Source organism: Equus caballus, chromosome 1 (genome assembly GCF_041296265.1).
Source record: "Equus caballus isolate H_3958 breed thoroughbred chromosome 1, TB-T2T, whole genome shotgun sequence".
In the NCBI taxonomy this organism is placed as follows: domain Eukaryota; kingdom Metazoa; phylum Chordata; class Mammalia; order Perissodactyla; family Equidae; genus Equus; species Equus caballus.
This window is the reverse complement of record NC_091684.1, coordinates 85,583,141-85,608,321: the sequence shown is the minus strand read 5'-3', so window position 1 is coordinate 85,608,321 and position 25,181 is coordinate 85,583,141. Positions and strand designations below refer to the sequence as shown.

Below are 25,181 nucleotides of genomic sequence, written 5' to 3'. Positions count from 1 at the left end.
AAAGAGCAGTATCTTTATTTTCTTATAACCTTTGGTATGCCTTCTATCATCTTATCATCTTGTATGTACTTCTTGTTTGAAACCTCCAACACATTTTATCCACATTCAAAATAACTGTTTCTTTATGGTGTGTGCCAATCAGCTAACAAGACAGAGCCATGCGTGGCTTTAGCACTTTTTATATTTACGTTTAACCAAAATTTTGACCAGAGTCTGGATGTCATTCTGAGGACAGAGGAGAAAAATTTAATAGTCAAATGATTCCTATCATTCCTTGTGTGGTAATGGAAACTGAATTTCTGTCTCTGTCATTAGCATACGGTAGTCAAAACTCTGGGATTATAATGCTGTTTAAGGAACTCACTTTTGTATGGAAATCTGTGAATAACCTCCAGATGGATCTTCTTCCCAGTAAATTTGAACTAAGTATCTAAATCTCCAAATGCTTAAAGAGTGACTAGAAGAGAATTGAGTGTATTTATAATGCTTATGGTGGTTATGTAGAGCCACTCCCCTGTGCCAAGCCGTGTTTATGTACTGCTGCAATTGAAAACGTACAACTGTCTTGCTTTGACACAGTTGTCATTGTTTCATGGTAAAGATGACAATAGTAATATTTGTATGCACTGAATATTTTTTATCTTTATTTCAGAATAGAAAGCATGTTTTTGTTGTTTCTTTGTTTATTTAACGAAAGGCAAAATTTGTGTTCAGTGGCCATATGGTTTATGTATTTACTATAGAAAATGCTTGACTACCTCAAGGAGAAAAAGGATGTGGGCTTCTTCCAGAGCCTTGCTGGCCTGATGCAGTCATGTAGGTAAGCACACACTCTCCCTGTTTTGGGTCTACTCAATGTGCCTTTCAAAGTGTTTGTTTTACATTACTGACAATAATTATGCATAGAAGAATTTTTAATGATTAAACACACTTTAAAGTGGGACGATAGGTAGTGTCTTATTTTCTACCTTGTTAGGTGTTAGTAATATCTTAATTACTAAATTACTCAACGTTAAGAATGTCTTAAAATAGTCTTCCCTGTGCTTAAATGGGGACCTTTGAGAATTAATGTGTGTTCTGCATACTTGAAAATGAGTAGAGTCTGATTTTTAAAAGAGAAAAAAGAAATTATTTTGTTTTATTTGGGAGCTTATAGAGCATTTCTCATTTTCCCCAAATAAATGATCCTTAACCAACTAACTGTGATAATCATTTTCTATTTTTTACAATATTTAAAATCATTCAGACAGCATTTGATCACGGAAACTGACACACACTTAATGTAATAAGCTATTCCAACTGGAAAAACATGATTATTATAATTATATTTCAGTGTGTCTGCTAATTTTGTAATGCACTCCCAAAGTTGAAACCCATTACTGCCTGCTGTCTGAGCTTCACGTGGATCATTTCAGTGTAGGCCCTGGGGAGAGACTAGTCTGCTGCTTGGAAAATTATGGTTGGTAGACATTGAATTGGGCCATGTTTTCAGTATGTGGTAACATTTGGTTCACATTTCAAGATATATGGTTTTTAGACATTTGCTCTCTTGAAGAAACAAAATTTTCTGTTAGCCCTCTAAATGTTTTCTCCCTGTTATTTTAGTGTCCTTGACCTAAATGCATTTGAGCGACAAAACAAGGCTGAGGGACTTGGAATGGTGACAGAGGAAGGATCAGGTATTAATCACTTAAATTAAAAAGATCACCTGTTTCCCTTTCTTCCCTGAAATGAGTCAGTTATCGATGACCTTTTCAATACAGAGAGATGCAAAGTTATTTTTAGATGGACATAATGCTTACGTGACTCATTTAAAGTTCATAATTGCACACGCACACAGATCACACCATAAATCCAGCCCTCCCACGTCAGTCGTTAACCCCCCCTCTGTCCCAGACCTGCCCTCGGTGGCCTTTCCCCTAGTTGGGTAGTAGAAAAAGATCCCTTATTAGAGAGTTATCTATAAAATTATAAAGCACATGGATGAATCTAATTAGAGAATGTGTGACTTTCTTTGGCCACTTTAGCAAACTGTCAGGCTGTCTGATTCTTCTCTCTCCTTAGGATAGTAATCCTTTCAGATGCTCCACTCTATCACTGTTCCTACCATCTCCTCCCTTTTAGCACAGTCATCCTTCTCTCTCACATATCCGTATGTCTTTGCAAGTCCAAGTTGTTTGATGAAAGAAATTAAAGTCATTTTTGTGTTTAAATAACTCTGATCACTTAATTTACATGTGCACAAAAATAATGACTCACATAATCTTAGAATTTTTCTCTCTGTAAATAGATGTGTGTATAAACTAGAAAACTTAGCACACAGTGTATTTAAGGAAGAAACAACTATTGCTGCGCATTCCTTTTAGTATTTGTTAAGAAAATAATTATCTGCAATATTTTTGTTTTGATTTATTTTTATTCTTTTGTGTTTGATTTTAAAGTTAATTTAGTTTTAGCAAGGCCCTCTGTGTTTATCTGTTTTTGTTTGTTTGGTCTGGTTTGCAGTTGTCATCTTATCAGTGTATTAGTTTTGGAACATTGACTCTTCTATAAACCTAATCATGTTGCAAAAACTAGAGTTTCTCCCGTCTGACATTTGTAGTCTGCTGGCCTTTCTGAAATATTTTAGGATTAACTATTCTTGCTAATTACCTCTGTATATTTTTGCTCTCACAATAGGGAAAAAAATTAGCTGCATTTCTCTTACTGTATTTTAAAGATGTCATTTATACCTATTCTAACAGGGCTAGTCCTATATGGCTTCTGTGTGATTTTATTTTCAGCTTGGTACTTGAAGGTATAGGTTCAAGGATTAAATATTAGTCATCCAGTTACTTAATTGTGTTAGCTACCTTCCAGAAAAATCACCAGCAGCACTGTAAGCTTACTTAGGTTTTCTGAAAATAAATATGAAGCCAAATCTCTTTGTTACTAATGTTTGTGTCAGCAATTGCAGCAGCCGACCTGAAGGCCCCATATGGGAAACTCAGAGCCACTACAAATTTCAGGGCCCAGTATTTGCCTGTCCCTAGCATCTCACGGAAGTCCTGGGCATTTTCCAAATGTAAAGGACCTGAAAGCGAATGAATTCTCATCCACAGTCTGACTTCCTTGTCTTGGAATTAGAAATCAATTTCATTTTTCCCCACAGTTATTACCTAAAGTTCCAGAGGCTCTGAACACAATTCTGTTGATCGTTCTTAGTCACCCTTCATAGCAGTTCCCACAAAGGATAGTGGCCACACAGGTTTATTTGACTGGGTCTCCTCTTCTGTCAGCCGGATATGGATTGGAGTAATATTTGTGAGTCCCAAATCAGAAATAGCTTCCTGGAGTGACCATTCTGACATGAGAATTTATTTCATCTCTCAATATGAGATTGGTTTGTTTATTCTTTTTCAACACACACATAAATATAATTGCCCAAACCGATTAACACGTTTTTTTTTATTTCCTTACAAACAGCAAAACAAAAACAAAATCTCAACTTCTTTCTTTTTCCCCATTTCCTTTTCTTTCGACTACTCTAAATGTACTATCCTCTCTTCCTCAGTCATCACTCATGAGCGTGGTAATTATTAAAAATGAACCGTCTTTTATTTATTTGCTCTTTTATTTCTTGTTAGCTTTGTGTACAGTCTTGGTAGTGATAGTTTTTTGTGCATTTTTTCCTTTTATAGACCATTTTAACAAGTAGATTATTTAATTACCATCATTATGCATCCTATTATTTTAAAAATTTATATATCAAGCTTTCCTTTTTTTTCTTCTTCCTATGAGAATGTGCAGTTATTAAAATATTAGAAATGAAGGGGCAACGAGCATTTAAATTGTTTTTGGATTTGTTTTGTTCTGTTTCTTTCATTTAAAAAAATTTCTGGTGGATTCAGTGTTTGCAATTGTGTAAATGAATGAATCGTAGAATGTGTGCGGTAGTTTCCCTGTGGCGTTTCTGTCTTGGACATCCTGTGGCTTTATGGCTGCACCAACTGGTGCATGGGAAATCTGTGGTGACCCACGGTGGGCTGTGACCAGCTGAGTCTCCTCTTGGCCACTGGGCTCTGCCAATTCCCTTCCAAGTATTGAGAGATCTACAGAGTTTTTCTCTACTCCTTTGAAAATATCCCCCATTAAAAACCTTCTTAACATAAAAACTAATTTTCATTCTTGAAACTGAACTAAAAAAAAACCAGTAGCAAATATTTACTCCTCAAACTAATAGAACTACAAAGATGGCTTTTTTATTTCAAAGTAGTTTCTGAAAGACATTATATACAACAGTAATAAAGAAGAGATGAGATTTTTGAATAGTACATAGTATGTCAACAAGGCTTTAGAGATTAAATTGTGCTTTCTGAATACACACTGTTGCCTTACTCAAGAGACCTATTAGGAGAACATGCAAGGGCAACTCATTAGCTCTATTAATATTACACTATTTCCTAGATTAAGGATCCCTATTCTGACTCGATCTTTTGGCATGTTTTAAACATTTCTGTTACATGGCCATTCTTTTGTTCCAGATTCTACAAAAGTTAAGAAAAGTTTGTACCCTCATAGGAGAAGGAAAATCTGTCATCCCTCTTGGAATATCTAGAAAAGGCTGAAAAATCTAAATCTGTTAGTGATATCAGTGTTTCAGAGCTTGAGGCTTGGACAGTATAGGCTCCACACGGAGAAAATAATCTGATAGATCGAAGTCTTCTGCATCCTAACCAACGGTCTTGATTAGGCTAAATCTTTCCTAATGAAGGTAAAATAGCCATAAGTTGTATAGGTATGGAAAATGTATAACTTAAATGCCTGAACTTTAGATACCCACAGCCCTCCAATGAGGTATTGTCTCCATTTTAAAGATAAGGAGACTGAGGAACAGAAAGGTTACATGACTTGTCCAGGGTCACATAGCAAAATGGCTGGGACAAGACTGAATCGCAGGCATTCGGCCTCCCACCGTTTAATGTACCAGTGCCATGAACCAAGTCCCTTTCCCCCCATCTATTAGTGTTCTTTGGGGCTTATTTTTTGTCCGACATTTTCACACAGGTGTTATTTTTGCCCCTTCACTTCACTCCCTTCGAAGACACTGATCTATTGCCAATTTTTGCATTTATTGTTGAAGTTTTAAAATCACTTTTGAACTTTTTATAGTTACAAATGATATTCCTAATCTGTTACTGAGATGCCATTAGGAAATATGTGTTTCTTTAAGGTTTGTATATACAGATTTCAGACTAATCATTTATATTCCTTTTTCTACTGCTATTATTGTCACGTGAGTTTGTTGTGTCCCCATTCCTCCTTTACCAGATTTCCTCCATTTTATCAAAGCCCGGACCTCCCACTTGTTTAAAAAGAAAAGGTTCTTCAGCAAGTGTGTTTGGTAGATTTGTGATGTGCTCAGTGTTGTCCTCTGTATATTTTTTAGTCATATGTGTTTTCTTTTAACACATAATGAAGTTCAAAACCAAAAACCTACATGAGTATTTAAAACTTCATTCCATTCTTGGATTTTTAATTTTTGTTTTCCTCAGAACCATTTAGCCTCATTACTAAATCATTTTGAGCTTGAAAGTGCAATTTTCCTTCTTTCAAACTTCTTGGAATGTAGTTGGAGATATTCCATTTTACTTTTTGGCTGTTTTGCAGTGGTCCTAGACTTCATAAGCGAGATAAAGTTTTGAAGCTTACCCGATTCCTCAGAAATTGATTTTTTAAAATTTTATATAAACCATTAACTACCCATTAACCTTCCTAAATTTCTATCTGTATCTGATAATGTGTTTAACTGAGGTTCTTATTAATGTGTTTATAGTGACCTCCTCAAGTTTATGTGAAATTGAAGCAAAAAGTATTAATTTTTAATTAATTAATCAAAAAGATCATGAAAGCAATTTTTAGATACTGGTTACCCTAATTTTTTGTTGGTATTTTTAGGGCTTGATTATTTATTGGCTGTCTCTCACCCCAGATTTTCAAAGTCCTTTCACAAGTGGGCTGGTGCTAAGCCTGAGTTCTAACTACACTGCCATTCCTGTGGGTAAACTTTCTCTTCAGAGAAAACCTGTGATGTTGGTTCATGACCATAAATAGGTTCTCTTAACAACATTGCACAGTTTTTAAACTTTGAAGTACTCATTTAAATCTGAGCAGCTCTTTGTGCTAGCCACTGTCCTAAGCGTCAGTATTATGTACACAGACTTGTAGACAAATAACTTCAAAACAATGCTCAATGTGTATGAGCAAACTGAGTTGAAGTACATAGCTGCCAGGGGCATGGGGAAGGATAACAAAAGAAGTCACATATGGCCTGAAGTGGAAGTTTATCTGATAGATAAGGAAGGCAAATAAAGACATTCCAATGGAAGGGAACAGCATATGCAAAGTTTAAGATACAAAACATGTCAGAGAACAGTTACTAACTTCGTGTGGTTAAAGAGAAAAGAATGACTAGAGGATGGAAAGATAGTATATGAGAGGCCGTAAAAGGCCTTCTGTGCCCCGCCAAGGAATTTGTACTTTCTTTCTGAGGCCGTGGAGAGCCATTCAATAGGAAACACTTATGTGATATTATATATTATGTGATGATCCACTTGGAATTAAATTCCTATCATCCATTGTTCAAAAAAAAATGCTTCAAGAATTTAAATGAGTGCTTCCGAGTTGAAAAACTGTGCAAGGATGTTGAGGAAACCTATTTACAGCCATGAGCCAACATCACAGGCTTTCCTTGAAGAGGAAGTTTACCCACAGGAATGTTCAAAATGTTCAAAAAATGTTAGAATCCACTGACATTAAAGTGTACAGAGTTCTCATTTCTCAGGAATGCTAGTGTCCTAAATAGACATTGAGTCCTCCAGAGACAGACCAGCATCATTTCCCTCATGGCAGCTGGGCAGCTCTGAGGTTATGTTTAACGATAGATTGTAGGAAGTTTTTGAGAGTTTATTTTTCATAATTACTGTTAAAGAAATCAATCTGTTTATCAGTAGGGTGTTATAACTGGATTGCTTACCATTGTTGTTTTAGGCAACAGTGTGTAACATGGGCATCACAGTCTGAAGGCAGGGAGAGCGGTCACGATGTTGGTGGATGGGATGGATGAAAGACAGTAAGGATTTCAATTAGAGTAGCGAGAGCTGAAAGGCATGAAGAGAGGGGTATAAGAGAAACAATCTACAAATCACATTTGAAAGCAGAGAGATTTTTTCCTCCACAGACAACGTGTACTTGAGTCCTGTTATCCATGGCACATACCTAATTTATTTCACACAGTGGTCATTTTTATTGTCTTGGCATCTGAAATAGGAATGCATTTTATGCACTGGTGCCAAGTTGTTACCTTAATTTAAATACATGCACTTAGTGGAATTTATGGATTATTTATCATAGCCGCAACCCACTGAAATTCTTTATTTTAGACATCTAGGTCTTTTGAACTTACGACTTCAGATCATTGAAACTTCACATTTATTCCTACTGTGCTTTGCATATTTAAAAGCAATTATACTTGTTTGAACCAATTTGATTATCCCAACAGCCCTAGGAAGTAAGGAGGTCGGGAGATTGTTAATCCGCATATCAAAATGATGGAACAAAGTCTCGAGAGGTGAATTGACTTTCCCAAAGCCAAATATCTAGAAAATGATTTTCCTCAGGTTCTAAAATTGGTGAAAAAAGTTGGAGTTCACAACTTAAATTACGTATAGTGCATGTAATGATTGTCGGTCAAAGATCTTATTGATTACTGATATGAACCTTATGAAGTTTAGGAACTGTGGCATACTGGATTCAGAAAGACCACATAATATTGAAATCATCTGTCTCTCCCATTAGACTATGAGCTTCTAGAGGTTAGGGATTATACCCATTAGTCTTTTTCTCCCCAGCGCCTCACAAGGTGCCTAGCTTATAGGAGACACTTAATGAATGTTTATTGAAGTTTACTGGATTCAAATTTTTTACCAGTTAATAGCTATAGGACATTAGTCAAGTTACTGAATTTGTCAGTTGTTTCCTGAACCACAAAATGGGATTCATATCACCTAATTTATGAGATTATTATAAACTTGAAATGAAATGATGAGAAATACATCTAGCACAATACCCAGCACGCTGTAGTCACAAACTAAATGTTAATTGTAAATCCATTTAAAAATTTTTATTCTTTGTTAGTTGAATTGAATTAAATTTAAGCAGCCATATTTCTGTCATTTAAGCAACAACATTAAAACTACCGACGTGAAATCAAATACCTGATTTTTCACTATTTAAAAAAATATTTGTAGCCTTAATCCTTCAGTTTTGCCATATACAAAAGAGATATTTAAGTCCTCTAAAGATCAGTAATCAGAATTATTTCCTCCATGGCAGTGGGAGGCTCTTGGGTTCCATTTGACAGTAGATTATAGAGAATTATTTGATGTGGCCGCTCTTATGCCTCGTGCTGCTCACCCCTTTATCTTTGCATTATTAGAGATATTGACATGACAAGACCCTACAACAAAAGGAATCTTAGTCTCCTGCAGTCTATTTATTCTAATTCAATTGTTTATATACATATATACACACACACTTATGTGTGTATATATATAAAAAAGATAGTATTTTTACTTAGTTCATTAATTTTATTAAAAATTATTGATAATTATTAACAATTAAACTAAGCTTTGTCTAGAGATAAGGCTGAGAACTTTGGGCTATGTTCACAGATATTCTAAGTAACCAATAAGAACAAAATTGTTTGTATTGAACTTGAGCAGACATTTGTGTACTTTTCTATTAATTGGACAAACCAGTTGTGACTAGAACAATTTTTACTTCCAACTGAAAATTTATGTTTTTGAAAATATTTTTGTCCATTAAAATTAAGATGGCTTTTTGAAAATATAAACACGTTTAATGAATATGTTCTAATAACCATATTCATCATCTGGGCATGTTGTTCCCATCTTTATTTAGTGTTATTGCCACTGCTAGTAATAATATTAACCTTTCCACAACTGATAAAAATGGTCACATAGATTATGAAGCGCCAGTGAGGTAGAGAGTGCACATTATTCTCGTTTTACAGATAAGTAACCTAAGGCGCAAAGAATGAACTCATCGTCAGCAACAATATTGAAATAACTCTCCCTTTATTACAGTATTAGAAATCATAAGCCCCTTATAATTAAAAATGAAACTAAAGGAATACCCTTCACAATATCTACATTTGGCCATCGAGCAGCTATTACAAATAGTATCTTAAGAAAGTAAGAGCACTTTCAACTACATTTACTCCATTTTGTTATTTGTTATTAATCTTAGTTTCCATCCTACAGTGGAATTTCTTTTGCATACATCACCAAATAGACTGTTGATCCTGTACCTTCTGCAGACATAAAGCCATCATCCAGCTCTGTTACTGCACCACCTACATGCAGCATGGGCAATGGCAGCATTTTAATCGGATAGTAATGTGTTCGTTAAGCAATAGCACCCTGGTATCACGTGATGGTAAATGAAGGCTTGCCCCCTCCCTCTCTTCTCTCCCTCTTGTTCTGCTGTGTGCAGTGTGTCCTTATGTAAGCGAAATTACTTGTATGTGTTTCGGTATACAGTCAAGAAAATACTATGCATGCCAACAATAAATAAAACCTTGTGTTATAAATCAGTGTACATTGTGCAGGACATTTTTAGGTACACAGGTAGACTATATGATATTTATTTCAGTGTTAACTTTTCTGAATACTTTCTATCAAGGGTTACTTATTCCACATTGAATATATGAACATTAAAAGGATGTACATGGTTTATTGATTCGACTTTCTGAAAACAAACTAAATTTTAGATGGGCCTACAGGGAAAGAACCAATAAGTCTATGTAACTAACTCATAATATTTTGGTTTAAATATCATTTTAAAGACTCTTCCAATTAAAATAGCTCATGAAATGATACTAAGTGTCATCAGTGAATTTAGTTTATTGGCCTAGAATGTACTCCCTTTCTTTCCTATCCTGTCATGAACGTAAACACTGAGGAATGGGCTTATCAGCCGTGTATTGAGATTCAAAACAGTGTGCAATTAACACTTAAACTTCACACGACTGATTTGTATACTTTGTATACGTGGTGATTTTAGTTTGGTCACCGAATATCATATCTTTCAGGCTAACAGGGAAACCAGTACAGTGATTTTATGTACTTTTTTTAATGTTTATATTAGTTTTCAAAATGGTTTTGCTTCCTAACCCTCCCATTATATGAAGCCTCTCACTTTGAAAGTCACAGACTGCAGACTGGTAAGTCCATCAGCTCTCTGTCATTATGATCATTCATAATTTTAGTTGAAGTAAACACATGATCATTGCATAGTTTCCTTTATTAGCCCAAAGTATTTCTAGTCTGAAAAGTTATTATTATTTTTTCCAATACATAAGTACATCCATTCACTTTCCAAACAACATTTTTTTGTCATTTTGCTTTCTAAACAAATTTAGATCCCAGAGCATACACTCATAATGTTGAAAATTTTTTTCACCAACACTCTGTGCTTTAAAAATCGACTTTCATGTGTGTGGTGCTGTTTTTCTGTTTGTTTCCTTCTTTGTGTTTTTGCTTTCAAAGTAACTTGTGATCAAGATACATTTAAATTGAAATATAGGTAAATTATCTAAGCCCTTTTTTGAGGCTTCATCCTTGCCCCACAATATATTTAGTTTTTAATGATGCAGAGTAGCTTCGATGCCTATGAGATGTCCTTCTTTTCACCTTTCTTTATTAGGTTTAGTTCTCATGGCATGAGCCACCAAAGTCTTTCTTTTGGTTTAATATTTTGAATTAGGTCTCTTTGCCAGTTCTCTCTCCTCTGGAAGTAATGCTCTAACCAATGACATCACTATTTTAGATTTCAGAAGTCTTTTCTTTTTTTAGATCCATAGACAAGCTTATGAGAGAGTTAACTGAAATAAACATTTTTCTTGTCATTTACAATTTTCACAAAAATCCTTTAATTAGTCTTTAATAAAGGAAAGTCTTGGCCCCATTTTATATATGCAGTGGATCCTTTGCATTGAATCATGTGGTCATGCTCTGGGAACAAAGCAGATTTAACCTTAACATTCATAAGAGGTGCAGAGATCATTTCTATATACACCTTACTGAAAAAAAAAAAAAAAAGAAGAAAGAAAAGAAAAGTTTAAATCTTAGGTTGCTTCTAAAATGTTGCCAAACCCATGCTGCTACTTTTAACAGAGAGAAATCTGAGTTTTAAGATTCAAATGTTCTTTTCTGACAAAGAAAAATGCATCTATCTGCCAAGCGCATGATCTTCTGAGCTTCAGATAGAAAAGTGGCTATGACTTGTGACTGTTTTTGGTTCAGAACGATGCTAGATCAACATGCAAGTTTCATGGAGGTGGGGATAGAAAGGGAGGGACAGACGCGGGTGGTTGATAATGTCTGATCTCTCTGAACTTTCTGCAGGAGAAAAGGTTCTGCAGGATGACGAGTTCACCTGTGACCTCTTCCGCTTCCTGCAGCTGCTTTGTGAGGGACACAACTCAGGTTTGTGAGGCCCCAGACCATCTTGTGGAAGAAGTAGCTTGAAGCCTGCAATAACAGGAGCCTGATAGTTCCAATTAGGCTCCATCCCTTGAGTCAACAAGCAGTTCATGAGCATTACGCTGTAGGCATTGGCACTGTGACATTTTATATATTGCTGTGCTGTTGTCAAAGTCCTGTGCTATCTGTTTCACTTAATTCTTATCAGTTGTTCTTATGTTACAGAAGACAGGTGATAGGTAAAGAAAGATCTAGATTAGATAGATACCTATAGAGGAATATATAGCTTTATTTCTTTTCTACCCTTTCTCTTTAACTGGGGCATCTACTTCATTGTCTTACTTAGCATGATGAATTTCTATTCGTTGTCTGAATATCTACTTCTCTACCAGACTGTGCATCCATGAAGGCAGGAACTACATCTTAATTTTATTTCAGTTTCCCCAGCACTGAGCACAGTACTGAGGAACAAATGATTACTGAATAGATAATTTAATTACTGTATTCTAAAGGATGGGCATCCTTTCAGTCATTCACAAGCCCAGAGCTCTAGAGCTACGAATCAGGAAATGGGTATTAGCAACATCTTTGACAAAATTGATAGTCTGTGAAGCACCTAGATATATCTGTGGGTCCTCTCTCACTTTTTATGGAAAATATAAATTATTTCAGATTAAAACACTACTCTAAACCACAGTTATTTTACTGGAGACATCATTTGCTTTTGGATTTCCTCGAATAATTCAAACTCAATTTTAAACTTTTGAATGAGCTTTAATAATGTCTTTTGATCTTATATAGATTTTCAAAATTATCTGAGAACTCAGACTGGCAATAATACAACTGTCAACATAATCATCTCGACTGTAGACTACCTACTGAGGGTGCAGGTACGTTGCCTTATGTGTTAGTAACAAATTGAAGGGGTCGGTTAGTTGAGATAATATGGCAGAGTTGTTGATCTGCCATGTTTTAATGTGTTTTGATTTATGACTAGACAGAATTTTTTAGATATTTTGTCTTTGATCACAAGCTATCACCAAGTCTTAGGGTGAAACTGCCACTGTTGTCTTTGCCTCTGATCCTGGCTCCTACTTTGCTCATTATTTTCTTCCTGTAAGTGGGGATTTTTTTTCCTACCATTTTTAGCTTGATGGCATTTTAAATTCATTTTCGTGTTGTAAAGCACTTACATGCTCTGATCCTTCTTCTACAGTTGATAGATAAGCAGGGGAAGGATATTTGAAACATTCTTAGGCATGAGAAAGCGCTTTCAAACTACCTACCATATACTTAAATTTAATAGCCTAAGGTTAGTTCTTTTCAGCTGTCCTAATATTTGAATTAATTTTAAAATTCAGCTTAATACTCCATTGCTTAAAATCTCCCTGATATTGTACTAATCTTTTACATTTTAATAAAACTGAATCTGAAGGTGTAGGCCACCTAAATAATGAGAACCCTCAATGACCTTTATGTCCCTTGTTTTATTTATGAGTATAGTACTTGTAAAAGCTGCACATTCAGACTTTCACTTTTTCCCTTAATCTTCAAGAACTTAAAAGCACACCACTATTTTACTTAAAGCTTAATGGGAGAAAAGTCCATTTTTGAAGTAAGTACATCAAGAAGTGTTGCTGAAACCGTATTTGTGACTTTTGTTTTTTTTTTAATTTTTATTTTTTTCGGATGTACATCATATTTCAAATTCTGGATACATTACATCATGTTCACCACCCGAACACTAATTATAGTGCATCCCCTCACATGTGACCCTAATCACCCCTTTTGCCCTCCCCCCTCCCCCCTTCCCCAATGGTAACCACCAGTCCAATCTCCAATGCTATGTTTTTTGTTTTTTTTCGTTGTTTTTATCTTCTACTCATGAGTGGGATCATATGGTATTTGACTTTCTCCCTCTGACTTGTTTCACTCAGCGTAATACCCTCAAGGTCCATCCATGTTGTCACAAATGGCTGGATTTCGTCATTTCTTATGGCTGAGTAGTAGTCCTTTCACGTCTCAGAACTCAAGTGTACTTTACATGCTGTGCTAATTTGTATTATTCATTTAGCTAACTAAAATTCCTTCACAATGTAAGTTATTGTTGAAAACATGCTGTTGGAAAGATTCATCTTAGTTAGATGTTTGTTTACAGTTGTCATCAGTATTTGTAAGTAGTCCAGTCAGTTTCTTCAGAGTCAGTTACCAAAGCAGGGACCATCCTGGATTTCTCACCGAGGACGTGTTATTGGCTTTGCTGGAGACACAAGAGGCTGGATGTCCATAATCAAAACAATATTGTTCCATAATTTCTCTAACTTCTGTGCTCACGTAGTAAACATCTAACTTGGTTCGATGAATAAATACCCATTAATCTTATAGACCCTTATGTTTTTGAAGTTCAGGGTCATCAGAGACAGAAAGTCAGTTTTAAAGCTAAGTTTTCTGCTTCTTATCTTCTCTCCAGTTGTTATTTATATCTAAGGAGCACGTTGCTATATTGTATATATAGGAAAATCATTGAGAACAGTATTTAATTCACAGATATTTATATTTGCTTCCAAATCTGTTATTTAAAATGATTTCCTTTTATAGAGTCCAAAACTGGACAGGTCAATAATAGCTTCAGAATGTGCTTTAATCCTATTGTCTCTGTTTTCCAGGAATCGATTAGTGATTTTTATTGGTATTACTCTGGGAAAGATGTTATTGATGAGCAAGGACAACGGAATTTCTCCAAGGCAATTCAAGTAGCAAAACAAGTCTTCAACACTCTCACAGAGTATATTCAGGTAAACATTTAAGAGTTTCTGCCGTTTGAAGAAAGAAAGAAAAAAGTCAACTAGTTAGCATTGAATTCTGTGGAAAAATACAACATGCCTAAAGTATTTTCCTGACATCATTCACATTTCTGGTGACCCCCTCCATAGATTCTTAGCCAACAACTACAATGAAAATATTAGGTTAAGTGTGAATTTATGTGGAATGAACCTGCTTTACCATTTGGCAGATGGGGTTACTAACACCTTCGAGGCACATATCATGATGGTGATTCTCTGGTATCTCCAGGGCCTGGTATATATATTGAGTACTCAATAAGTATTAAGGAAGGAAGCACGAGAGAGAGGGAGGAGGGAGAGAAGGCAGAGCATTAAACCACTCTTTATAGTATTCCAGTACAAGTGAGGAAGAGGCTTCAGAGAAACTTCATAAAAAAGAGAATGGTGTTTACAAACCTCATTTTAGTATGTGTGTGTGTGTCTGCATATATATATATATATATATATATATATATATTTATATATATAATTATCTAATGTACAATATGTTGTAGGTAAGATTCCAAATACCTCGAAGAATATGCCTTTTTCTTTTACATTGGTTTGTTTTATATTCCCCTTAGGCTAAGCTTCTAGTCTTAACTGCAGATTTTTAAAAGATTTTATGAAATTCTGGTTTTTTTCAACCAACTAAACTTTGCTACATCCTAGAAACCAGTCCATCCTCTTTCCTTTCTTTCTTCTGTCTGCGTGGCCAGTATTACTCTGAATGAGTCACTGTGTTTGAAGTGCCATATGCTAAGGATAAATCAGGAAGAAGAAATTTATAGTTTACTTCATTAGATTAAACATAATCCTGTGGGGGGGGAAGAAGTTACATAAAAATAATAGATTGTATCCCGGAGCCTAGTGTAGCTGCAGGTGTTTGTAGAATGACTGTTTGAGTGAATGAAGGATTCATGGCCAAGCAAAGCCGACCAAACGTAAGTGTTGTAGACATATAATGGCTTGTTCCTCACCTCTTCCAGGCTCATTCTTTCCTCTCTGTTCATACTTTGGAAGGATCTCATTTTTTCTGTTCTCTGCCTGGGCAGGGAAGAGGATCCGTACTTAGCATTTCAAAATGGAAAAGCCACACTTGATAATTTAATAACTTTGCTTTAAATCAAATAAAAGCAAATTTTAAATCAGTTTTAGTCCACTCATGTTCCTATTTTCTTATCTTCCCTGGCTTCCATTATTGCCTTAATATTCTCATCCATGTCTAGAAACATATTATTCACATTCAATGTGAATTGTCCTGATTAAATAAGATTAACTATGACATTAGCAAGCCAGTGGATTTTATACGAACTGTTAGTAAAATGGTTCCTATATAACAAATGAAACTTAAATGCCTTTTTCAGCCAAGAGTGGGCATTTCTTGGCTCCTAAAATAAGTGAGATTCCTGAATTTACATAAAACTAGAAGCATCCATTAACCTCTCACTATGTGCAAAATTCTTTATTTTAACCTATTTATATAAGACAGAGCATTCTAGATGAACATTCAAGGGACAACAGGTAAAGTAGCACGGCTTATTATGGCTTGTTCATTTTTTTAACTTCTCCTTAACCCTTGTTTCTATGACATATTTTTATATAAATTAATCGTTTCTGCAATACTTATTTTAGTAAAAATTTATTTTGGAATAATTTTAGATACACAGAAAAGTTGCAAAGATAGTATAAAGAATTTCCATGTATGATTCACCCTGCTTTCCCTAACATTGACATTTTATATAACCACGATACATTTGTCAAAACTAAGAAATTAACATCAGCATAACCTATAAACTAAATTACAGACTTGATCCTGGTTTTTCCAGTTTGTTCATTAATGTCCTTTTTCTGTTCCAGGAGCCAATTCAGGTTACCACATTGCATTAGTGAAATATATTTTGAAGAAGCTTGCCTTAGCATCATATTTGCTGATGATTAGTGATACTATGAATAGCAGCTCGTCGTTAGCCATGCTGGTTTTGGACTACCGTTTAGATTACAGCGTTGCATCTTGCTTTTTGATTCAAATTCTTGCTAACTATAGAGAGTTATATAAGGGGCAATCTAAAACCATCAAAATAAAGGTAATCATCTATAAGATTCTAATTCCAGTTTTAATAATGAGAGAAGAAGAATTGCTTGAGTAAGAAGTCACTGTATTGTCAAAGTTCCCAGAGTAAGACCACAAGGTAATTGGTAAGAAAAGAGAAAGTTTTGTTTGTTGTTGCCACAAGAAGGTCAAACGGGAAGTAAGACCGTCTTGCCTTCTGGCAGTTAGCAAAGCTTTTGTGTCTTGCAGGCACTGACTAGATCATGAGAAATAGGAGTGTGAGGCGGGAGGCAAGGCAGATGTTCCATTCAGATTGGGTACCGGTTCTCAGAAGTGCATGGCCTAAGGTTGAGCAAGTCTTGGAAAGGACATTCTGTGTGTTTGAGGTTTAGAAGGAAAAATGGGTACAGTAATGCCCCCTTGTCCACTGGGGATACATTCCAAGACCCCCAGTGGATGCCTGAAATGACGATAGTACCAAACATTATATTTACTGTTTTCCCTTTTCATATATACCTATGATAAAGTTTAATTTATAAATTACTCACAGTAAGAGATTAACAACAGTAATAATAAAATAGACAATTATAACACTATACCAAAAATTATGTGAATGTAGTCTCTCTGTCTCTCTCAAAGTGTCTTACGGTACTGTACTCGCCGTTCTTGTGATGAGGTGAGATGGTACAGTGCCTCCGTGCTGAGATGACGTGAGGTGAATGACGTAGGCACTGTCACGTAGCGTTAGGTTGCTATTGACCTCCTCACCATACGTCAGAAGGAGGATCCTGGAGCCAAGGTGGAGTCGATGGCTGCCTGTGGGGGGCAGAGGATATTTGCAGTTGACTGTGGATAACAGGAACCATGGGAAATGACACCACAGATAATTTGCAACACCGTCACATAAGGGTTACAAAACAACTCTCGGTCACCTAGGGGCTGCAGAGGATCTTTGTCTTTTATAATATAATGTATTAACTTTTAATTCAAATCTTAATTATCACATGAAGAAAATTTTTCCTGAGGAAGAAAAATCAAGTTTATTTTCTTCAAAATGTCCATGTAGAGGGGCTGGCTCCGTGGCCGAGTGGTTAAGTTCACGCGCTCCGCTGCAGGTGGCCCAGTGTTTCGTTGGTTCGAATCCTGGGCGCGGACATGGCACTGCTCATCAAACCACGCTGAGGCAGCGTCCCACATGCCACAACCTAAAGGACCCACAACGAAGAATACATAACTATGTACTGGGGGGCTTTAGGGAGAAAAAGGAAAAAAATAAAATCTTTTAAAAAAAAAATGTCCATGTAGTGTTCACCTAATGGCCTCTTGTGCTTTCACCCTCCCTGGTGTTTGCACCACGGGGCACAATGCGGATGCCGGACTTGACCCACAGTGAAATCCTGAGGATCCATTGCTTTGAAACCAGAGTTATTGTAACAGCCAGACAGGACTAAAGTACACTGTAAAATTACTATAGCCTGATATATTGAATGGGCTGAATTTATTAACCTGTAAATTAAAATAACCTGATCCTTCTCGCCACTGTCCTTTCAGACTTGCTCTGTGGACCATTTCTTTACCACTCTTTGAATGGCTCTTGTGCTCAGGCCACTCTCAGATAAATAAAATTCCTTCAGCCACTTTGTCACAAGAATAATAATAGTATGGTGGCACAGTCACTTAACTCTTATGCCATTTAAAATCTCCCCTCACCCTTGGGCCTGATTTTATGCTGGAAAGGCCTCAGGGTGAGAGTGGAGGGCCAGGAGTTTGACCTGGGCTTCTCTGCTGTCTCACCACAGGGTTCTTCTCTTCTTCCTTCCTTTCCTTGTCAGCCTCAGGCTTCCTCAAGGGTGGAACTGTGGGAGGGAGGAAAGGTCTTCCTCCAGGGCACATGTAATTCAGGACTGCCCTGTGGAGCTGGCCCTCTGGGGTGGCCTATTGTATTCTTTCTTCAATAAGGGGGCGTGGCTCTCTTACTGCCTCCAGTGCGTGGAAATGCCTCTTATTCCACCCAGTTTCAAATTATTCCACAGACTCTGTGCATCTGGTGGCCCCCTCCACCTTGGAATCACCTTACCCTTTCAGACAGTCTTGTCAGGCAAGATTTCAGAGTCTTGTTGGGCAAGGTAGCTCCTGCCTGGGTAGCCCATATAAGAAACACATATCTTATTTTATCACCCTCTGTCTGTCACACTTTCTAAAACCAAACCTTATGCTACCCAATTTCAGGAGACAGAAGCCAAGCAGTCCGGATGGGTCTCTTAAAGCCTCTTCTCTCACTTGGTGTAGGGGTGCAAAAGCAGCCCCTCTCTTTTCCCATTGCAGCAGGGGTGGAAGGCAGAGATGCCCAGCATGTGGCGAGCTCTCTCTAAACGCTCTCTTTTCAACTTCAACCTGCTTATAGTCTTAGGCTGGGAAGATCTCTTTAGTCTCCCCTTTCGCAGGTACTGAGTCTAGCACTTTGCTTTTGGAATATGGAGGTACTTGGCGTTTACTGTCTTTTATTCTCAGCTGTAGGGCCTCAAGAGAAGTTGAGACAGGACAAAGTTCCGTTTCAACATTGTCATTGTCTTCAGTGCGGTCATGTCTTCCAGTCACTTGTTTCTAGAGTAAAATCTGAAATGTTTTAATGCTCTCTCCACTTTAAATTTTTTTATGAGTCATTTGTCTAAAAGAATGAATGAATTGAAAGTTAAGAACTGTGTTGTATATATTTTTTCTTTTGAAGTGAAATCCCTATTATTTATTTTTCTGGTTGATTTGAATGTGTTTGCAAAACTTAGTGATTGTAGAATTTTTCCTTGGGAAGTAAAACAGACATTGTCTCCATCCAAATGCTCTGCCCATTACAACGTAGTCTCCAGTATCACAGAAAGATCCCTTCTGATGTGTAAGCTAAGACAGCACATTAGGTTCCAATTACCTTGGATTCTGAGTTTATCAAATGAATGACTAACATTAATCTTTCAAAGTGGCAATGGTTGTATGACTGGCAAAGCAGGTGCATAATTAAGAAAGCTTCGAAGAGGATTTTTTTCCTCATATGAAGGCTTTGTCCAGGTTACTATTTAGCAATAAGAAGTAATTGCCTCTCATCTTAAGTGTAATCTCAGATTCTTTTCACACAAGGTGGTAACTACTGATTGACTTAAAAACAAAAACAACTGGACTTGACCCTTTTCTTCTAAATGGACAAAACCAAAGCCAGACAAAAATGAAATAACTCACCATTCTCTTTGGCAGTGTTTTATTATTCATACAGAAACAGAATATGAAAATCCTCGAGAAATGGTTTTTGGGCTGTATTATATTAAACATTTCACAGAAGAGTATCCTTCTTTCCTCAGGGCACTGTACCAGTATCATCACTGTATATCTTTCCTTTTGGGTTCCTGCCTTTTCAGACAACATGTTGGTGATAAGATATGTCAACACTAAGTTAACTTTGTCCCTACTATTGTCCAGTTTATTTTGGCATATCAGGAATGATTGCTGTTTGTCTGTTTCTGCCCCAGGGTCCTTGCACTGGAAATCAGCAGAGTTTGGCCCACAGCAGGCTATGGGATGCGGTGGTGGGTTTTCTTCATGTATTTGCCCACATGCAGATGAAGCTGTCTCAGGTAAATTAACTCTCTTCCACTATCCTGAATGACAAACCAGAGTCTGCAATCATTGGCCAATTACACATGCTTTCCTGCTTTCCTTTGTTGGAATATTATCTTTCTTAGATTAGTTCTTTATACATCTTTTACTCTACATTAAAAAACATTTTTTTAAATAAAAGAGTTTTATGCAAGCTGAGAATAGATAGGAGCCATTATTCAAATTTGAGAACAAAAGATATTAAGGAATTGAATATAATGGAAAAATAAAACCTTGTGGTCCCCAAACGTTGTGCATTTTACAGTCCTTCATAGACACACTTCTCAATGATTACTCACTGGAATTTTCCTGCTCCATAGAAATAATTGAAGAAGGATTTGTAATCTATTACAAATCCCTTATTAAAGGGAGACAATTTTCTTAGAGGGTCATAAATGAGCAGTTGTTCTCAATAGATGACAATTCACCCATTAACAGGAAAATTTAACTTTGTGAAAGTCGAAGAGAAGAAGATAGCTATAAGGATAAGCAAATAAAGAATAAACAGATTTCCATGTTTTAATGTTCATTTGGGAGCACATATTGAAAACATCAGCATGTTATTTTCTCACTACTGTATCTTTTTCCTTTTGAAGCTAAGAAATGCACAAGTAGAAAAATTCTTAATATAAATCTTGAGTAAAGTTATCCCTTTGAAGCAGTGAGTTTTGATGGTATGTGCTGAGATCTGATGTATCTTTCAGGGCTTGGATTTCTGTCAGGTATCAGGTAGAGGAAAGAATGCTAGATTTAAATTCAGAATGTTACTGATACCAAAATGGGTTCCCTCCTGGTGAGTTAAATCAGACTCTCCACCAGAAGTAGTTGTCTCACAAGGTAAGGTATATTTGCAGCAAATAGGAAACCATGAGGAATCATTTCCAGAGTCATGGTGTCCCTGAAGCAGGGACCTTTCATTTCAGATGGGGGATGAATATTCAAAAGGCAAAGGAGGGTATTCGCTTGCGCAGGCTCAGTTGGAAAACATACTTCCACATACACTGCAGGTTACAGTAGTAAGGCCTAAGCATCTCCTGGAGAGATCTTAGCATTAAGCAATAAGGCAAAGGTCAGAGGTGGAGCTCTTTGGTGAGGCTTAGTCTGGTTCAGGGTGGTTGGTAATTGCATCTCCTTAACATAACAAAAGGGAAAAAAAAATTTGGAATAAATAGCTCAATGCTTCCAAACCCACCCTTGTGTTCCTTGGACCAATTAGTCAGTGACAGGAAGACCACCGGTCCAGCCTCTCCATTTTCCTTCACGTATCCCATGAGTATGGGCCAGCTGCCTCTCTTCCCTAAGTCTCCTTTCCTCCAGGATAGTGAGGATATTCACACCTGTCCCCTGGCCTACAGGCAGGACAATATAGTCAAAGATAAACAAAGCTAATTAAAATGGTAAGGACAGATTGTAATCAGTAATAACTATTACAGTATCGAAAAGAATCCAGCATGAACTGAGCTCCACTTTGATTTGTACAGAGGTGATTGGGTGTTTTAAAGGGAAAAGGAGGGAATAAAAAGGGGGTTCAGTAGAGTACCTAGAAGGGGCTCAGTAGAGTCAGGGAAGTGAAAAATTACCAAGGATTGGTCAGTGTAAATGCTGATTAGCCAGCTCTGTCCATTAGCTGTTACTTATTGAAGCCAGGATTCCGTGCTCCCTTAGAGACTGGGAGACAGGCCCTATCCTTAGGTATTGGCTGGAAGAAATGGTAAATTTTTTGGCAGCCTTGAGTTTTCTCAGGCAGGCACTCTGTAAGGGGGGCTAGGTTCATCCTAGGGATGCAGCCTTGACCTGTTAGAAACTGTGGTAGTGTTTGTTCAGGTCTTTATAGGCCAAGATTGAAGCCTAGTTGCGAAGAGGGCTCAGAGGAGCCTGGCTTGAGTTTGGTCAAGGAGAGAATCTTTGTCAATATCTAGTTAGGGTAACTTCAACCAAATAAGGAAATATCATGATTCTTTCATCTAATCACTAATGACATTTTAGTAAATAAAGGAAATCAATATGAAATAAATTTATACACTCACTTATATATGAGAGAATTCTCATTCTGATATATTTCCATCATTTTATTAACATCTGGTGTTACCTGGCAGTTGTTCAGTTTGTAGACCTAGTCAAGGTAACAACTTATTTAGAAAAAAAAAGTCTCACCCTTCCAGCTTGTAGAACTTTAGCTTTATATGTAGCAAAATCCAAATGAGTAAAATGATACCTTGTATAATTTATTTAAAAGGAATAGTTTAAAATAAAAAGAAAACCTGATGATTTATAACATTGTAATGTAGATGTCAGACATTCCATATTTCCAGGCACTGAATCTAAGCACAGTGATGTTTGGACACAACATATCTATGTAAAAGAAATTTTTTCATGGTGAAAAATCAAAAGCAAAAACAAAGACAGAAAATTTTAATCAGAGAAATATCAGAGCTGTTTGATCTCTGATATTTGATTTCTGATACCAATAATAAAATCGATAAATAAGATACACTGTGCACTATTAGTGTAGGTAACACCTGTGTACATTTTTGGTTAGCTTTATGTAAGAAAAGTTTATTTCTTCTCACTGTTATGCCTGTTTTTTCCAGAATAAGTAATTTTTACAAAATATATAACATCTTTGTGTAACACATTATAAAGAAGAAAAAACAAGTACAGTCTTTCCAAGTGAAAGAAAGATGCCCAAAGTGCAAAAGCCACTGAGTCTTGCCTGCCTGGCCCTGAGAATCCACCACTGCCTTAGTTCTTTCATACTCTTGTTGGACTTGTTCTTTGTCCTTACAAATACAGTCATGTGCTGCACAACGACATTTTGGTCTATGACAGACCGTGTATGTGATGGCGGTTCCATAAGATTAGTACCTATAGTCCAGGGGCATAGTAGGCTGTATTATCTAGGTTTGTGTTGGTATACTCTATGCTGTTCACACAGTGACGGCCTGCCTAACGACACATTTCTCAGAATGTATCACTGTCGATAAGCGACGCCGGACTGGACTTTAATAAACATAAGTTGGAGTCAATAGTAAATGCTCTTTATTTCTGAAGGGTATATTTCTAATAAGCTGTATACTTCTATTTGGCCTTCCTTCAGTTCTGCAATGCTGGTAAGTGTTGACTGTTGGTAGAGCAGTTCTCCTTTTGTGAGAATAAGTATGATGCTCTTACTGCATGGTTTTCTCATATTATCTCAAATGCAATGTGTTAATATTTTCAGGATTCCAGTCAAATTGAGCTGTTAAAAGAATTAATGGATCTTCAGAAGGATATGGTGGTCATGTTGCTGTCCATGTTGGAAGGTAGTTTTGATTTATGTTTTTAAATTCCCTTTATTCTTTTATTTAAGGATCAATAGGTGCTTGCTTATGGAGTCAGCATTGCTACAAAGAATAAAATATCAGCACTGAGATGTGACAGATACCTTGGACTTATGGCTGGCTCTAGCACTCTTTTCTCAAGTTAGTTCTCAAAAAGGAGAAGTCCTGCGTATGTCAGTTTACATATCTACAGAGTGAAACCAGTGTACTTTGTACTAACACCTTAAAGAGTATGCTCTCTGGACAGATAGTATATAAAGGAGATTTTATTTGTTTGTTAGCTTGTTTATAACCAGTGGGGGTTACAGACATTTGGATGGACTCCAACTGTGTAAATTGCTGCTTTCAGCTGACTGCATTGTAGCTCCTATGGGTGGGTCCTCAAAGTCCTGCAGGTCACTGCCCAGAGCACCTCAGCCTGCTGAGGCCGCTGCTGGTGGCCGTGTAGTGCTTCCCACCATGTGCCTTTCTCGAGTTTTATTCAACCTCTTTTCTCTGTCCAACATGCCTTTCTTTGCTATTGCATTTCTTTTCTGTATCAGGCAGTAAACATAGTGGTTAAGAGCTTGGGTTCCAAGATCTGCCACCAGCCTTCGAGGCCCTGCTTTCCCACTTCCAAGCAGTGGGACCTTTGGACAAGTTTCATCTCCATTTTTCAGTATCCTCCTCTATGAAATGGAGATAATGATAGACTGATGTGAGAGTTCCATGAAATCACGTGAGCAGGACCAAATCAACTAAAAAATATTTGCAATTATGTTACCTACCCTTCTTTCTAAATCCTTCCGAATTTTTTTCCCTCTGTTTCTATGTCTGCCATGCATTGCGTAACTGCACTTTGGTTAACTAAGGTGGTGGTCAGGCCTCGTGCTAGGGCTTCAGAGATGCAACATTTGCTTAAAACCCTTAGTTGGCAGCCACTTTATACTCTCTGAGCACAGGATCCTTTTCCTATGACCTCAATTCAAATTTTAGTCAAAATAATAATAACAAGAACAACTATAGTCACTGCAGCATTAGGGGCAGCCATAGCCAAGACAACTTAAAATTTGCCTCTTACAATGTGCCAGCTGCTGGTTTCCGTATTTGTTTAATACTGATACCAGTTATAACTTTCATAGTATCATTATGACTATTTTGCAAATGAGGAAACTGAGGGCAGAGAGGCTAAGAAATCTGCCCAGGTACTTAGCTAATAGATGGTGGAGTCTGCATTCACACCTGAAAACTGGCCCCCAAACCCACGCTCTTAACCACGATGCTTACTGCCTCACAAATGGACTCAGCAGACCTCTCGCCATGCATCTTTCTTCTGTTGTCTGTCCTTGTGTTACATAGCATGCTCTGTTCAAGGAATAAAAGCATTCTCTGACTCTGTCATTTAGGATAATATCTAATTTTCTCAAGCTTATCGGTAATCTGCCATTTTCTAACTATAAACATTCTGGTACCATGAAGATATGGAGGGAGATGCTTTGCATTTTTCATCAGAAAGAGCATATAATTTGCTCTCAGAGGATCTGGCACTAACGTCCTGGCACTAACCCTCAATAATCATGTCACAATGGGCCCATTCATTTAGCCTTGCTAAACCTCAGTTTCCTCAATAATAAAGGCAGAATTAATAAAAAGTACCTGCCTTACAGGCATAGGAACATTAAATCAGGTATTGTCTATGAATAGTGACTTTTCAACCCTAAAGGGCTGTGCAAATGCTCATTTTATTAATAATAATAATTATTTTATTAATAATATGAAACCGGATTTCAGTTTCTAGCTTTAGGATATAAATGTTTGC

General features: G+C 36.8%; 1 protein-coding gene across 1 annotated transcript in view; it reads left to right on the top strand.

The window, feature by feature from the left end:
• RYR2 (ryanodine receptor 2) overlaps positions 1-25,181 on the top strand; it is a 682,530-nt gene that overhangs the window by 615,714 nt on the left and 41,635 nt on the right. The window contains exons 84-90 of the mRNA XM_070228795.1: positions 744-820; positions 1,606-1,679; positions 11,469-11,549; positions 12,348-12,436; positions 14,213-14,341; positions 19,937-20,041; positions 23,284-23,365. Of these exons, the coding sequence (XP_070084896.1) occupies positions 744-820; positions 1,606-1,679; positions 11,469-11,549; positions 12,348-12,436; positions 14,213-14,341; positions 19,937-20,041; positions 23,284-23,365 (637 nt within the window). The remainder of the gene's footprint in view (positions 1-743; positions 821-1,605; positions 1,680-11,468; positions 11,550-12,347; positions 12,437-14,212; positions 14,342-19,936; positions 20,042-23,283; positions 23,366-25,181) is intronic.